The sequence below is a fragment of the Nematolebias whitei genome, chromosome 12 (assembly GCF_014905685.2).
Source record: "Nematolebias whitei isolate Nwh7 chromosome 12, NemWhi1, whole genome shotgun sequence".
Lineage (NCBI taxonomy): Eukaryota > Metazoa > Chordata > Actinopteri > Cyprinodontiformes > Rivulidae > Nematolebias > Nematolebias whitei.
Window position 1 is genome coordinate 1,585,946 of NC_056509.1, and position 15,433 is coordinate 1,601,378.

Consider the following 15,433-nt stretch of genomic DNA (forward strand, 5'->3'; position numbering starts at 1 on the left):
TCAGAACTGCTCCAGCAGCTGTCTGAGGTAGGTGGCCTTGGACAGCTGTCTGTTGACCCGGGACAGTTTGTAGAGGACAGGACAGTCCAGGGACACACAGGGCACCTGCCGCTCGGCGCCGCTGCTGCAGTTCCTACAGATCTGAACACAAAAGTTACAATCAGACGACCGACAGGTTCCTGATTCAAACAAAAAACACTTCACGTTCAGATAAAGGTGTCAGAGTGCGTATTGCCCACCATCTTTAGCTCCCGACTGATCCTGGTCAAACCTCGGAACTGAACATTAGTCTCTGGCTTGTTTTAGCCTTTCATGTAAAAAATGTTCAGCTCTTTCAGGAGGGTGCTCTGACTAAGTTTGATACTTATTCACAAATATTTCCCACTTTGCTCATAAACAACACTTGCTCTTTTTTTAGTTTCTAGTTAGCCTTTGGCTACTTTTAGCTCCGCCTCTTTCAGCCTTAACTCAGTTTGAGTTTGTTCAGTAATTTCAGCAGTTACGCTGTAACTGAAGATCCATCCATTGTCACGGGGTCATTGTGCCATATTCAGCATCACTGTGTGAGGGATAGGGGACACTGTGGACAGGTCTCCAGTCCATCACATGGAGACAAACACACTCACACCTAGGGACAATTTAGAGTTACCAATCAGCCTAACACGCATGTTTTTGTTCTGTGGGAGGAAACTGGTGTCAAAAATGGCTCCACAGGAGTTCGATTCAAAACATGAATTCATTCAGAGTAGTCACCTTCAGCAGCTGCTCCTGCTGACTCTCCCACTGCCTCATGTCCTGGTGCAGAGTAATGGCCACTCGCTGGGGCTCGGACCGGCACCGCGAGCAGACACCCAGCTGGGTCAGTTCGTCACACACGGGGCAGTGAAGAGTAGTGAAATACTGAGAAATGGTTCCTTTCCTCCCTGGAGGTTCGTCCCCACCCACTGCAGAGAAGCAGGAGGACTTCTGGATCTGCAGACAAACCAGCACCACAGCAGCTCAGATCATTGCACACTTCACGGGGCGGCTGTGGCTCAGTGGTTAGAGCAGTCGTCCTCCAATGCAAGAGTTGGCGGTTCGATTCCACCAGTAGTCACATGCTGAAGTGTCCCTGGGCAAGACACGTAGCCTCTGACGTGTGTCCCATCAGTGAATGAATGTGATAAAGCTCTGATTAGTCTCTTTAGAATGATTTGTTCAATTATCTTTGTATAGATCTAGTATAGAGCTGTATGAATGGGTACAGGAGGCACAGATTGTAGTGAAGAGCTCCGAGTGTCTTGATCAGATAGAAAGGAGCTGTAGAAGTGCAGTCCATTTACATGATCACCATCTACAACCCTGACTCTGAAAAGCTGCGTCCACTACAAACAGAACAAACTGGTTCTGTGTTTTATTCACATTGGAACATTGTAAACGTATGAACTCTCGCAACTGAATAACTGATGTGTTTAAAGTTGATGGTATCTTAAAGAAGTTGTTCCAGGCGACGATGAGAAGCTGAATAAGTTAGCGTGACAAATATAAACTGGCTGGAGGAGCATGTTGCCTCTACGCTAATCAGTTTAATTTTCAGCAGGTCAGAGAGAGGACCGGGTGTAAAAAGACTTAGAGGCTGAATATCCAAAAATAGTTTTCAGAAAAATCCAAAAAAGTTCAATCTGGTCCTCTGGACATTCAAAAAAACAAAACAAAGCAAAAAATGTAGAAACGTTTCGTCTCTCATCCGAGAGACTTCCTCAGTCTGAGGTGCTGTATTCAGCTCAGTCTCTTAAATAGAACCTTCTCAGAGTGGATCAACCAGTTTGCTGCTGACAACCAGAACCAGCTGATCACATGCTCAAGAAGGACCATCAGCCTAACAATAGATCATTAGCACCTGATGGCTGTTTACTGTTCACAGAGGGCTGAGTGATACTAGCAATCACAGCATTGTAAGAGGGGGACAGTTGAACCTGGAGGCTCCACCCCTGTTTAATGATGGACGATTTCTTTTCACAAAGATGGCCTCCTTTACTCCTCTCTCAAACCATCGTTCCTCTCTGTCCAGGATGTGAACATCTTCATCCCTGAAAGAGTGACCTCTGGCCTGGAGATGAGTGTAGACCTCAGAGTCCTGGCCTGATGATGTTGATCTTCTGTGCTGGTCCATCCTTTTGGCAAGTGGCTGTTTAGTTTCCCCGATGTAAGACTGATCACCCTCCTGACACTGAACAGCATACACAACATTACTCTGTTTGTGCCGGGGGACTGGATCTTTGGGATGAACCAGTCTTTAATGTATTTTGGGGTTTAAAAGCCACTGGGACGTTATGTTTAGAAAATAAACGTCTCAGTTTCTCTGATACCCCCTCAACATATGGAATGACCACTGGTCTGGGTCTGGGTTCCTCCTTTTCACCTGTTGGCTGACTGGAGTTCTGTTTGGGTTTCTTCTCTGCTTTCAGGAAGGCCCAGAGGTTCTGGTTGTCAGCAGCAAACTGGTTGATCCACTCTGAGACGGTGCTATTTAAGAGACTGGGCTGAAAACAGCACCTCAGACTGAGGAAGTCTCTCGGATGAGAGACGAAACGTTTCTACATTTTTTTGCTTTGTTTTTGTTTTTTTGAATGTCCAGAGGACCAGATTGAACTTTTTTGGATTTATCTACCTGGATTATTGAGCATGCATCAGGATATTTTCAGAAAAATGTTCTTCAACAGAAAACTAAAGACTCTGAATCTCCATCAGCTACAGTTCATAATCTCATCAACAGATTTAAAGAATCTGGAGAAATCTCTCATGGTCGTGATCTTCAGGCCCTTGCAGGTCTGGTTCTGTTCTGGACATCCCTTTAGGGCTCGGGAACACTTCCACACAAACAGTTCGTTGTGCCATCTACAAAAGCTGCCTCCTTAAAGTGCTCTAAAGAAAGGGACAGTCCAGCCTGTTAACTCATAGTTCAAAAGCTGGCCTCTCTGATGGTATGGGGGTGCATCAGTGGCAATAACATGGGCAACTTACACATCAGGAAAAATGGTAAATGAACTGCACTTCTTTAGCACGTTTCTGTCTTACCCAGATACTCAAAGCTCTTTACTACAATCTGTGCCTCATTCACTCCTTCATACAGCTCTATACTAGATCTATACAGAGACTAATCAGAGTTTCATCACATTCATATACTTGACTGGACACATCGGAGGCAACGAGGGGTTCAGTGTCTTGCCCAGGGACACTTCAGCATGTGACTGCTGGTGGAATCAAACCCCCAACTCTTGCATTGGAGGACGACTGCTCTAACCACTTTAGACACAAAGTGGTGTGAATTTGGGCAGCCATTTCCCACAGCTGCTCCAATTTAAAGATTTTAGAACATGTTCTCCCACCCAGCAAAAGACTTTGACGTAAAGATAAAAAATCATAAAACAAAAAATCATTGGAAAAAAAGAAGCCAGAAGTGTTGCACAACCTCCACCAGACAAGGATGAAAAACATTCCCTCCAAAACTTTCAGCAGCTGGACTCAGTTCCTGGATATCTACAGACCGTTGTTACAAGAAGAGGGGCGATTCTCAAAACAAACTACCGGAACAATTCTTTCAGATTCAGATTCAAAAATAGTTTTTCCCCCTAAAAATTGTACAGCTTTTTCAAGAAAACATTTGATGTGTTTGCTACGTTCCATTGTGACTATGGGGTTGCTATGGCAGCCACCTTGGGATCAGAAAGTTGCAGGTTCAATTTCCTGCCTTGCTCACATGTGGTGGTGTCTGTGAGTTGCACCACTCTTCTCTCCCTGCTCCACTGGAGTGCACTTCTGATGGGTTAAGTGCAGATTGTACAACAATAACAACAGCCCTTCCACTTTCAAATAAAATATGAGTTTATGAAATTTATAAATAATTTATTTCTTTTATTTACATTTTATACACAGTCCCAACTTAGGAGCCACATTCAGGATGTTAAATGTGCACGTGCACTGCTGCGAGCGGCTGCCTGCCAGAGTTTCTCCGTTCTTGTTTATTTGTCTTTATGTTATTTTTCCTCATTTCAAACCACGCTTGCACTTTACAGTCTGGTTTCTGTGGGAAGTGCAACTCTGTGTTTTCCAGTACCTTTATCCTGGTTTTAATTGTGTTTGGAGTAGTTTTTATCATGACGACCCCCATCCTTCTGGACGTGCGCTGGGCACCATTATTTACACCAGGGAGCAGCTGAGCCGTCTCCCAACACCGCAAAGTCTTTGGCCGGAAACTTAAAATCCCTGAGGAGCTCAGAAGGAAACGTCGGGGATGCAGAGCTGGAAAAAGATGGCGACTGGTGAGGAGGAAGTATAAACTCTACCTTCCATCTATTAGTATGGGGAATGTCCGCTCGCTGGTAAATAAGACGAACAAACTACCGGCTCTCACGAGGAGACAGCATGCATTTCAGGAGTGGTTGATCCACTCTGAGAAGGTGCTATTTAAGAGACTGAGCTGAATACAGCACCTCGGACTGAGGAAGTCTTTAGGACGAAAGACTAAACATATCTACATTTTTTTTGCTTTGTTTTTTTTTTTTTTTTGAATGTCCAGAGGACCAGATTAAACTTTTTAGGATTTTTCTACCTGGATTATTGAGCAGCATCAGGATATTTACTCACGTGAACAAACCCGGAGAAACTTGAACTCCTCCACTTGAGGCAGAACCTCACCCACGCGACCTGAAGAGAACAATCCACCCTTTTCCAGTTTAGGACCATGGCCTCAGATTTGGAGGTGCTGATTCTCATCCCAGCCGCTTCACACTCTGCTGTGAACTGCTCCAGTGAGAGCTGAAAATCACGGCACAATGAAGCCAACAGGACCACATCATCTGCAAAGAGTAGAGATGGAATCCTCAGGCCACCGAACCGGAAACCCTCCACCCCCTGGCTGCACTGAGAAATTCTGTCCATAAAAGTTATGAACAGAATCTGTGACAACGGGCAGCCCTGGCAGAGTCCAACTCCCATCCTGAAGGGGTCCGACTTATTGCCGGCAATGTGAACCAAACTCTTGCACCGCTTGTATAGGGACTGAACAGTCTGTAACAACGTGTCTCCAATCCCATACTAATGGAGCACCCCCCCACAGTGTACCCCGAGGAACATGGTTGAATGCCTTCTCCAAGTCCACAAAACACATGTAGACTGGATGAGCAACTCCCATGATCCCTCAAGGACCCTAGTCAGGGTAAAGAGCTGATCCAGTGTTCCACGGCCAGGACAGAATCCACATTGTTCCTCCTGGATCTGTGGTTCGACCAAGAATCGGACTCTCTTCTCCAGTACCCCTGAATAGACCTTAAAAAGGTCTGTACAAAATAAATGTCACAAAAATAATAGTTCTATTTTGTATAGGCTTCACCCTTTAAGAGCTGTCGCTTAGTGGGTTTATCCCATCACGCAAAGCATCGCACTGAAAAATTTAGTCCACGCCCACCTGTTGTGTGGGCCCCACCCGGTCCGTATAAGTTACGTTAAGAGCGGTTAATCGGCTCCCATTTTTCTTCAGCAAGCTAACAGCACTGTCAGAAGAACGAAGAAGGGGAGTTGTTCAGCTTGACCAGCTCAACCTTTGTTAAGGCTGCCTGTGGCCCCGCCACGCAAACCTCCTGCCGCCCCGGTGAGTTTTCCTCCCCGAGGAGAAGCAGACGAGCAGTCTTGTTTCAAGTTAAGCGCAGAGGAATATTTCTCAGTGGCGGCTCGCTACATGCTGGACGCCGCCATCTTGTAATTTTCAATTTATCGCCGACTCTCGGAGCTAATCAGATGGCTCCTCCGGGACAGGCGACGTCAGCAGCAGCCCCCACTGCTCGCTCACTCCTGGAGAGTGTAGTGTCGGAACGATGCCCCCCCGGACCTTTTTCGCATCGGCGACCACACTGCTCCCAGCCATCGGTGCCCTCCTCTGGAGCTGCCCGGCATAATCCAGGAGGCGGCTGACACGAAGGGACTTTTTTCCGTCCCTCTCCTTCCCCCGTCCAGATTGGATGATCTAGCGGGAAGATTTCTGGGCTCCACCCCGGCTCGCCGTCCTAATCCCATCTGGCCTCATTTTCCCAGCAGTGACGTCCTGCTGGAACAAGGCCACAGCCGGTTCTAGTAGACTGAGGGCGCCGGTTCCCACATTCGCGCCCATCACCAGAGTGGAGGGGTTTCACCGAGCGGAAATTCCCTCGGTGCCCCCCTGGAGCCGAGCCTGGCGGAGGCTTTCGGAGCAAAAATGTCCAGGTTGGACCAGCGTCCTGCGCCTCCGGGTAAGCATGACCAGATAGTGAAGTCGCTCTCCAACCGAGCTCACCAGTGTGCGTTCCAAGCGGCCGCAGCGAACAATATGTTACACTGCTGGCGTAGTGTTTCAAGAGGATGGAGGAGACATAGAGCTGCCCTTCTCATCCCGGCAACCGGAGGTTCAGCGTTTCCCTGAGATCGCCAACAGTCCGCACCCTAGGACAACAAACCGCAGAGATCACGGGGGAGAAGATTCAAAATGACGGTTTGCAGAGGATGTGTGTAATGATGACACGAGCTTTAAAATAAAACATCAATCAAAGATTAAAGTGTCTGATTTTAGCTGGTCTGTCAGCTCGGATGACCTCACAGCGGCTCCTCACACATCCTCCACACAAAACGAGCCGGAGGACTTAAAAAAGTTTTTTTTCAGAATCACAGCAGCTCCAAAATAAACACGAGACGATCGAATGACACAACAGTCGAAAGCGAATGTGGTCCGCAGAACGAGTCCAGTGGAATAACTCGTTTTCAGCCCGAGCTACACGCTTCTCACCTCAGCGGTGTCAAACGCGCGCTCCCACAATGCCAGCAGCCATCACCCAAACGGCGCTGCGTTGATGAAGGCGCGCACACCACTCACCAGTGCTCGCATCAGCATAAATGTGAGACTGCAGAATAAGTCCAGTGAGAAACCTCACTCTCAGTAGGAACGGCATGCATCTCACCGCAGCGGTGTCAAAACGCGCACTCCTGCGGCGCCGGCAGCTTTCACCCAAACAGCGCCGCGTGGATGAAGGTGCGCACGCCTCTCCTCAACACACGCCGGTTCACATCGACATGAATGTGAACCCGCAGCCTGAGCGTGGCACAGAGGCGCGCCCAGAGCCCTTTAGAGAAAGCCTCGCCTTGGGTCACGTGGAACACACTTCCGTGGCGCATGACGGCGGTCAAGGCTGTAGACTGGCTGACGTCCATAAGAAACATGACGCACCACCTAAAAGCACGCCTACTCCACGAACGTCGCGCGGAGTGGCAGCGAACATGCTCGCCAGACAGATGGATGGCCAAGCTGATAACAAGGGTTATACGCTACAATTTGCAGCTCGTCCCCATCCATTCGGAGGAGTTTCAGAGACGGTTCTGTCATCACCAGACCAGGTCTCATTCCTAAATGCAGAAGTCCAGGAACTTCTGGTAAAAGAGGTAATTTCCAGAGTTACCGACGGAGAGGAAAACGCAGGTATTTACTCGCGTTACTTCCTGGTTCCAAAACGGACCGGAGGAACGAGACCCATTTTGGACCTGTCAGTTTTTCAATAAGGCGATCGTGGACAGACCGTTTCACATGTTGACAACCAGACAACTGTTGGACAACATCCAGAGAAACGATTGGTTTATATCCATCGATCTGAAAGACGCCTCCTTCCACATACCGATCATGCCAAAGCACAGAAAATTCTGTGTTTCTCCTTTCAAGGGATGCAGTATCAGTACAACAGGCTGCCGTTCGGTTATTCCCTCGCGCCTCGTACGTTCTCAGAGTGTGTTGAAACGGCCCTGCAACCATTACACAGAGCAGGGATGAGAGTTTTGTTTTACCTAGACGACCTGCGCCTGCTGTCACGCTCCAGACGGGAAGCAACGGCACAGACTCAGGTGCCGACGTCACACCTGCTAAATCTGGGCTGCGCCATAAATTGGAAAAAAGCTCGATTGTCCTGGCCCAGACGATTGTTTATCTGGGAGTGAAGCTAAACTCGACCACCATGAGGGCTCGTTTATCACAGACGAGAATCGACACTCAAGAGTCCAGCTTCGCCACAAGACCTGGCAGAGTAGTAACAGCTATTTCCATCATGAAGCTGTTAGGAACGATGTCATTAGCTCACACAGTGGTTCCGCTGGGCTTACTCCACATGCGACGCCTCCAGAGATAAGTTTGCTCGTCTGCGCATGGATCCGGTAAAGCAAAAGAGACGGATGATCACTGTTCCTCCCTCCGTAAGAACAGACCTCTGACACTGGGTATGTTTACATGGACATAAGTAACCGGATCAAATGGCCGGTCGGAATAAAAGTGTGTCATGTAAACACTCCGTTTGGGTTATTTTTTGTGTATTCGGCGCGATCCGTTATAATTTGTGATCAGAACAAAACGGGTGGTTTACGCCGATCCGAAACCCGATCGGTGCGCATGTAAACGCTTGATCTGTTCGTTTTTATCTGATGGTGAAAAACTGACCTGACTGCTCATGTGCGACTTTGCCATTTCCGCCTGGCTAACGCTAATAATATTAGCATGTCAGGGAAGTAAAACTGGTCGACGAGCGACACAACATTTCTACTAGAAACTTTGAAAGAGCTCAAAATGATCTGTATCACCTGTAGCTCAGTCAGGGAGTGCAGTAACGTCTCCACCATCATTAAAACCTGTCGCGGGTCCATTTTGGGGGCTCAGGTTTGTTTACGTTCACCCGGAAGTAGAACTTCTTCTTCGGTGTTTTTTTTAAGGAGAGTTTACCACTCTGCGCATGTCAGTACTGCTGTTCAGAACAAAGCTGCAGGTAAAAGCTCATCATGAACAGATTGTGCCCATGTAAACAATACATTTGAATTATTCAAACAGAACACACTTCAATCCGGTCAAAGAATTCTGCGCATGTAAACATAGCTACTGGGAAACTCCCTGGTTCTGTCGGAGGGAGTCCCCGTCAGCAGACCTACGTCACACGTGTCATTCTTCACAGATGCATCACTGTCAGGTTGGGGGGGACATGCCTATCTTGAGCTGTAGAGGCGCTGTGGCCACTCACACAACAGCTCATATAAACGTTATGGAATGTTGCACATTTCTGAATGTCCAAAAAAGTTCAATCTGGTCCTCTGGACATTCAAAAAAAAAACAAAAAAAAAACATAGAAACGTTTCGTCTCTCATCCAAGAGACTTCCTCAGTCTGAGGTGCTGTATTCAGCTCAGTCTCTTAAATAGCACCTTCTCAGGGTGGATCAACCAGTTTTACTGCTGACAACCAAAACCAGCTGATCACATGCTCAAGAAGGACCATCAGCCTAACAATAGGTCATTAGCACCTGATGGCTGTTTACTACTCACAGAGGGCTGAGTGATACTAGCAATCACAGCATTGTAAGAGGGGGACAGTTGAACCTGGAGGCTCCGCCCCTGTTTAATGATGGATGGTTTCTTTTCACAAAGATGGCCTCCTTTACTCCTCTCTCAAACCATCGTTCCTCTCTATCCAGGATGTGAACATCTTTATCCCCGGTGACCCACGTTCGGGCAAGGGAACATTAGGTCCGTTTATTTTTCTCATCAAAGTTGTTTTTGGGCTGCACTTTGTCTGGTCCCTCACCTTTAAGGTATCCATCCATCCATTATCTTTACCCGCTTATTCCATTTTGGGTCACGGGGGTCGCTGGTGCCCATGTCCAGCAATCACTGTGCGAGGGGCGGGGTACACCCTGCAAGTCCATCACAGGGCCACATAGAGACACACGAGACAAAAACAACCATTCACTCTCTCACTCACACCTAGGGACAATTTAGAGTTACCAATCAGTCTAACATGCATGTTTTTGGTCTGTGGGAGGAAACTGGAGTACCTGGAGAAAACTCACGCATGCACGGAGAGAACATGCAAACTCCACCCAAAAGGCCCCTGGACCGGGGTTGAACCAAGGACCTGCTCGCTGAGAGGCAGCAGCTCTACCAGTTGCACCACCGTGCTGCCACCTTTAAGATAAATACTGTTTATTATTATTAAACTTATTATTTAGCACATTTAGATGTTATAGTGCAGCGCGATGTGTGCACGTGCCTCGTTCTATAAACTGACATCAGAACTGGATCAGACTGCGTCTCTTCCAACACAGATGTTGGTCACAGCAGCTGGAATCTGACGTAAATTAACTACAAGATTAAAAATATATTCCAGTCGTAGTTCAGAAAGCAGTGTATCCGCCGCCATGCTGATAGAAATATAGCGTCTGTCCACGCGTGCATGTGCGCATGTGGTTTAACACAAAGCCTCAGCAGGAGATGTTACATTATCAGCGGGGGGTCAGAGAAAAACCTCCACTCTGGAAGGTGGGTTCAGAAACCTCCGGATTCAAAGAGGGGGGGCACTGGTGTCGTGTAAATGATCAGCAGAACCGCAGAGAGAAAGGAGCAGATTCACTCAGAATACACGCCGTGTAAACGGCCCCTTAGTTTACCTCAAGCCCCAGTACTTCCCTGCAGGACAGCAACAGCCAGGACTGAGAACTGTATGGAGGTTCACAGGAGGCAATGGAGACCCTGCAGGGTCGCTTTGAGGCAAGTGACTGGGAGGTTTTCAGTGATGCACATGGGCAGGACATTCACACACTCACAGACTGTGTTATGGATTATATTAACTTCTGCACGCATAATCCCCACAAAAACAGTTTACAGTAGTTCCTCGCTACTTTGCGTTTTGATGTGTATGTGCGTATGTAAATATATATATACAATAATAATAATAAATATATTGGTGTAATATGTATTGGTGTTCATCGATGTGATTAATAATCAGTTAAATGTGAATGTTAGTGCTCTTTATTCAGAAAATCCACACGTCACATCTACATTTCAGGATCTGGTTATTATAGACAGATTAAATGTAAAATATGAATATCTCTATATCACCACAGTAATAGTGTTACACACATTAGTAGTTGCAAACACTCAAAAGAATACATATGTGCATGAAAAGATTAAACATTTTAAATAAAGTTACAAATGTGGTCTTTGGTGCCTGTTTGTTTTCCAAATAAGTGTGAGTGACAGGGATTAACTTCAAACACTTTGTAGAACGGAGCTTTATGAACTTCACTCCATCTCCTTGTATTAGTTCACTGGCAGATCTGCCACATTGATTCAATATGGTGGATGCTCCGATGTACTGCTGCAGCAGGCCAGCCCGCTCAACCAGGCGTCTACATATGTCTCTGGCATCCTCTCATAACGACTACATCTCCCAGAAGCCAACAGGGCCCCGCCCAGAAGCTCCACTGCCTTCTGCTGAAATACTTGAGGGAAAGTATCTGATCGGAAAAAGTTTGTCCTTATTCATACAGTAACTTCAGCGCCCAGCAGATGCAGAGAGCCGCACAGAACCCACGAGGAACCGAAGCAGAACCGGACCATCAGACTCACTGTTGAACCTGAGAGCTGCTAGCCGGTCCATGAGGACTTCTGAGTGGGGAGGCGCTGCTGTAGGTCCGGCGTTCTCTCTGGAGCCCAATGGGACTTTTTTCATCCAGATTTGGACTCAAGTGGACCACCATCTGGTCCCATGCTGGCCATCCGAAGGTCCGGCTCATTCCAAAATGTTCCGTTCTGAGAGTGGAGCTGCAGTCTCTGACAGAGGTGTCTGAGCAGAGGATGCTGAGGAACCTGCTCCAGATCCTGAACAACACGTCACCCCCCCTGCATGACACCCTGGACTCAGCACCTTCAGTCGTAGACCGAGACCACCGAGGTGCTCCACAGAACACGACAGGAAGTCCTTCCAACTGTTCAACTTCCTCCCCCTTCTTCACAGAGCACAATAAAATTAATCCTGCACCACAATAATCTCTTTAATGTTTCTGTCTGCACCTGACCTGTTTTAGATCTTAATTGTTGGCATATTTATTTTCTCTGTTATTATTATTTTTAATATTTTTTAATAGATATCGTGTGATTCCTTGTGTATGTTCCTTTGCACTGAAACTCTGGCACAACAGTTTCCTGCGGGATCAATAAAGTTCTATGTTAATGAGTGGTTCTGCCAGCAGATGGAAGCAGCGTGCACCCAGACAGTTTGATGAGGCGACTGGACCCTCAGCAGGAAGCAGAACAAATCTCCATCCTTTGTTCTGTCTGCACTGACTGAGAACCAAACCATCACAGTCTCGTTTCACCCTTCATCAGAATCACAGATGAGGTTAACGTTGACCTCTTTAGTCAAATGAAGGAGTTTTCAAATGTTTTATTTCCTTCACTTTATTTTACCCCTGACTTTTATATGTAGGTTGTTGTAGAGTAAGTGGATTCTTATCGTCTGAGCTGTTCTTCAAAACTAAAGCTGCTGCTTACCCTGGGCAGCTCCTGGTACCATCTGAACACGTCCACTCCGATCAGCTGGAACATGCGAGCCAGAGGCGGTAGGATCTGCTTGGTGATGTAGTAGGTGGCGTTGAGGCGCAAGCTGGGGTCTTGCAGTACCTCCATGGGCCGACGGACCAGGTGGATAAGGGGCACACCGGGCATCCCATACACGATGACGTAGGGCACCCGCTCGCCAACCCGCGGCTCCAGGCGCCGGTCGTACGCCATCATACGCCTGAGAACAGGAGGAACACAAAGAGAGTCTGATGAGCAGCAGAAACTCTTCTGGTCCCATGACTGCTGATTGTTTCCTTTAAAATGTGTCTACCTGCCCATTAAGTGCTTGGTTACCTAGCAACAGCCTCAGGTACTGTCCATGAGACTGAAACAGACGATGAGTGCTGTGAGGAAGGAGTAACTGGATCCACAACGAGTTCTACAACTGTAGATACTCCTGAACTAACACCCACCTGTTGTCTATAGTTACATTCGGGCCCAAAAAATCCGACCCAAACAGCCCCAGCCCGTAGCCATCCTTTCTGAACCCCACCCGACCCAACGAATCAACAGTAATTACAGGTCCGAACCCGAAAAAACCTGACATTTTTAATTAAACTTTGACTGCTTGTATAGTTATTAATAGGGCTTTAACAGACTACTCGAGTAATCTACACATGGATTCCTAGGACACCTATCGAGATTTTTTATTTCACGTTGAGTATTCATGGTGACGTCATTATGTCACGTGATCCGCACCGGGCGCGGGTTACAAAATGGATTCCTCCAAGCAGACAGATGGAGCAGAGCAGGCCCAGTCTTGACAAACAGGTAGAAACGCATCAACTGTCTGGAAATATTTCACTAAAGATGAATCTTCTGGTTCAACTATCGTAAGGAAACAGAAAATGAATGAACTTCCTGACTGGAGCTCGTTACGAACTGGTGTTACACCATATTTTGTGACCACCGTATATTGTGACCGTAGGGGGCGGTGTTGCATGCACTGTTGCAGGTCAAAGAATATGGTGTAACACCGGGTCCAATGACTGAACCAGAACCAGCTTCCTCTGACCTCGTTTCACAAACAAAAAGCAAAAAATATTAATCTCTAAACCCATCCATCCATTATCTTTACCCGTTTGTTCCATTTTGGGTCACGGGGGTCGCTGGTGCCCATGTCCAGCAATCACTGTGCGAGGGGCGGGGTACACCCTGGACGGGTCTCCAGTCCATCACAGGGACACATAGAGACAAACGAGACAAACAACCATTCACTCTCTCACTCACACCTAGGGACAATTTAGAGTTACCAATCAGTCTAACATGCATGTTTTTGGTCTGTGGGAGGAAACTGGAGAAAACCCACGCATGCACGGAGAGAACATGCAAACTCCACCCAGAAAGGCCCCTGGACCGGGGTTTGAACCAGGGACCTGCTCGCTGAGAGGCAGCAGCTCTACCAGTTGCGCCACCGTGCTGACCATTCTCTAAACCTATTTCAAAAATCTTTAAACATATTAATCTCTAAAACTAAACCTTATGCGCACCACAACTGGCGGTGGTGCAGGGTGGTCGACCCCCCCACTGTTTTTAGTTTCGTTTTTGACGTGCTGCATGTTCTTTCACGTTTTGCAGCTTAATAATAAAAACTAATAGTTCAGTTTTTCCTGTGACTTATTTGCAGTTTGATAAATGGTAGGAGCATAATATACACTCCTGATATTTTGATGGTCTTTTTTTTTTGTAAATAATGACCTTTTTTGCGGTTTTATTTATTTATTTATTTTTGTATCTTTAGATCCTATGAAGTCATCAAGTACTCGAGTTCTACTCGAGTTTTATTATGTTAATGTTGAGTTTAAAAATGATGTAGTTGTTCAACTCCTAGTTATTAATGATCGGCGGACGCGCAGCTGAATAAAAGGGGCAGAAGATTGGAGCGAGGGGGTGTTTGTTTTCATGGCCATCAAAGTGCATTAAATCCCTGTTTCTGCCTGCATTCTGCATTATTCAGACCCGGACCCTGCTCTGACACGTCTGCTTTGGGATCTCACCTGTTTGGGTCATTGACCACGCACGTCCGCTGAGTGCAGCGGCTGAATGAACGTCCATTTGGGCGATGGATTACTTCCTGGCAGTGTAGTCCCATCTGAAGCTTAACTGAACTTTATCTCTTTCAAGGCCGGTCAGCTCGCTGTGAAATGGCCGTGTGTGGCTGGTGAATGTATGGAAAACCATGTTGACATATAATTTGAATTATATGGCAAGCCATGTTGCCATATATTTGGATAACGGCTGATCCGCTGACTCAATCAAAAGCCCGACACCGACCTGGCCTGCCCAGCCAGTACATTAATATGGCCCGGCCCAAATTCGGGTCAGGCCTGGCTTCGGGCCCGGATTAGAAATGACAGCTCTAGTCTGTATTTAATGATGTCATGAATGAAACTCAGAAAACAGTCAGAGAACGTACATCTACAGCTGATTTACTTCTGGAGAGTCAATTTGATTCAAGATGGCTGTCACAACTATTCAAGCTCTGCAAACAAAAATTGCTCTGAGTCTATTTTTCAAATACTGATTTACCGCACTTTCTGGTCTATAAGTCGCAACTTTTTTCACATTCTTTGAAACCCGCAGCTTATACAATGCTGCAGCTAATTTATGGATTTTTTTTTTGTTTGGACAGACTAACGAGCTTCATGCCCCCAAAGCATTTACGACTGCCTCACTGAAGGTTCTTAATGACATTGATGAAGCACTGGATGCTAAGGATTATTGTGCTGCACTTTTCTTAGACCTGTCAAGATTCTGACTCTGTGGATCAGAACATCTTGTGTCATAAGCTCTCAGAAATTGGTTTCTCAGAACACACCATTGGTTGGTTCTCAGACCGGAGGCAATGTGTTCAACATAATGGTACTTCCTCCAGTTATTTAACAGTCAACAATGGTGTTGATGATGTCAATGATGATCCTTTCTGGAGGCCTGGGCAGGGGTGCTGCTCCAGACTCCATTATTCACACATAAATATACATATATACATATATATATATATACAT

General features: G+C 46.8%; 1 protein-coding gene across 1 annotated transcript in view; it reads right to left on the reverse strand.

The window, feature by feature from the left end:
* The window catches only part of rev3l (REV3 like, DNA directed polymerase zeta catalytic subunit), a gene marked incomplete at its 5' end in the record, with an annotated part of 34,272 nt that continues 18,839 nt past the window's right edge, over window positions 1-15,433 (reverse strand). Inside the window, 3 exon segments of the mRNA XM_037686051.1 lie at window positions 1-141; window positions 754-972; window positions 12,360-12,606. Coding sequence (XP_037541979.1) covers window positions 1-141; window positions 754-972; window positions 12,360-12,606 — 607 coding nt within the window.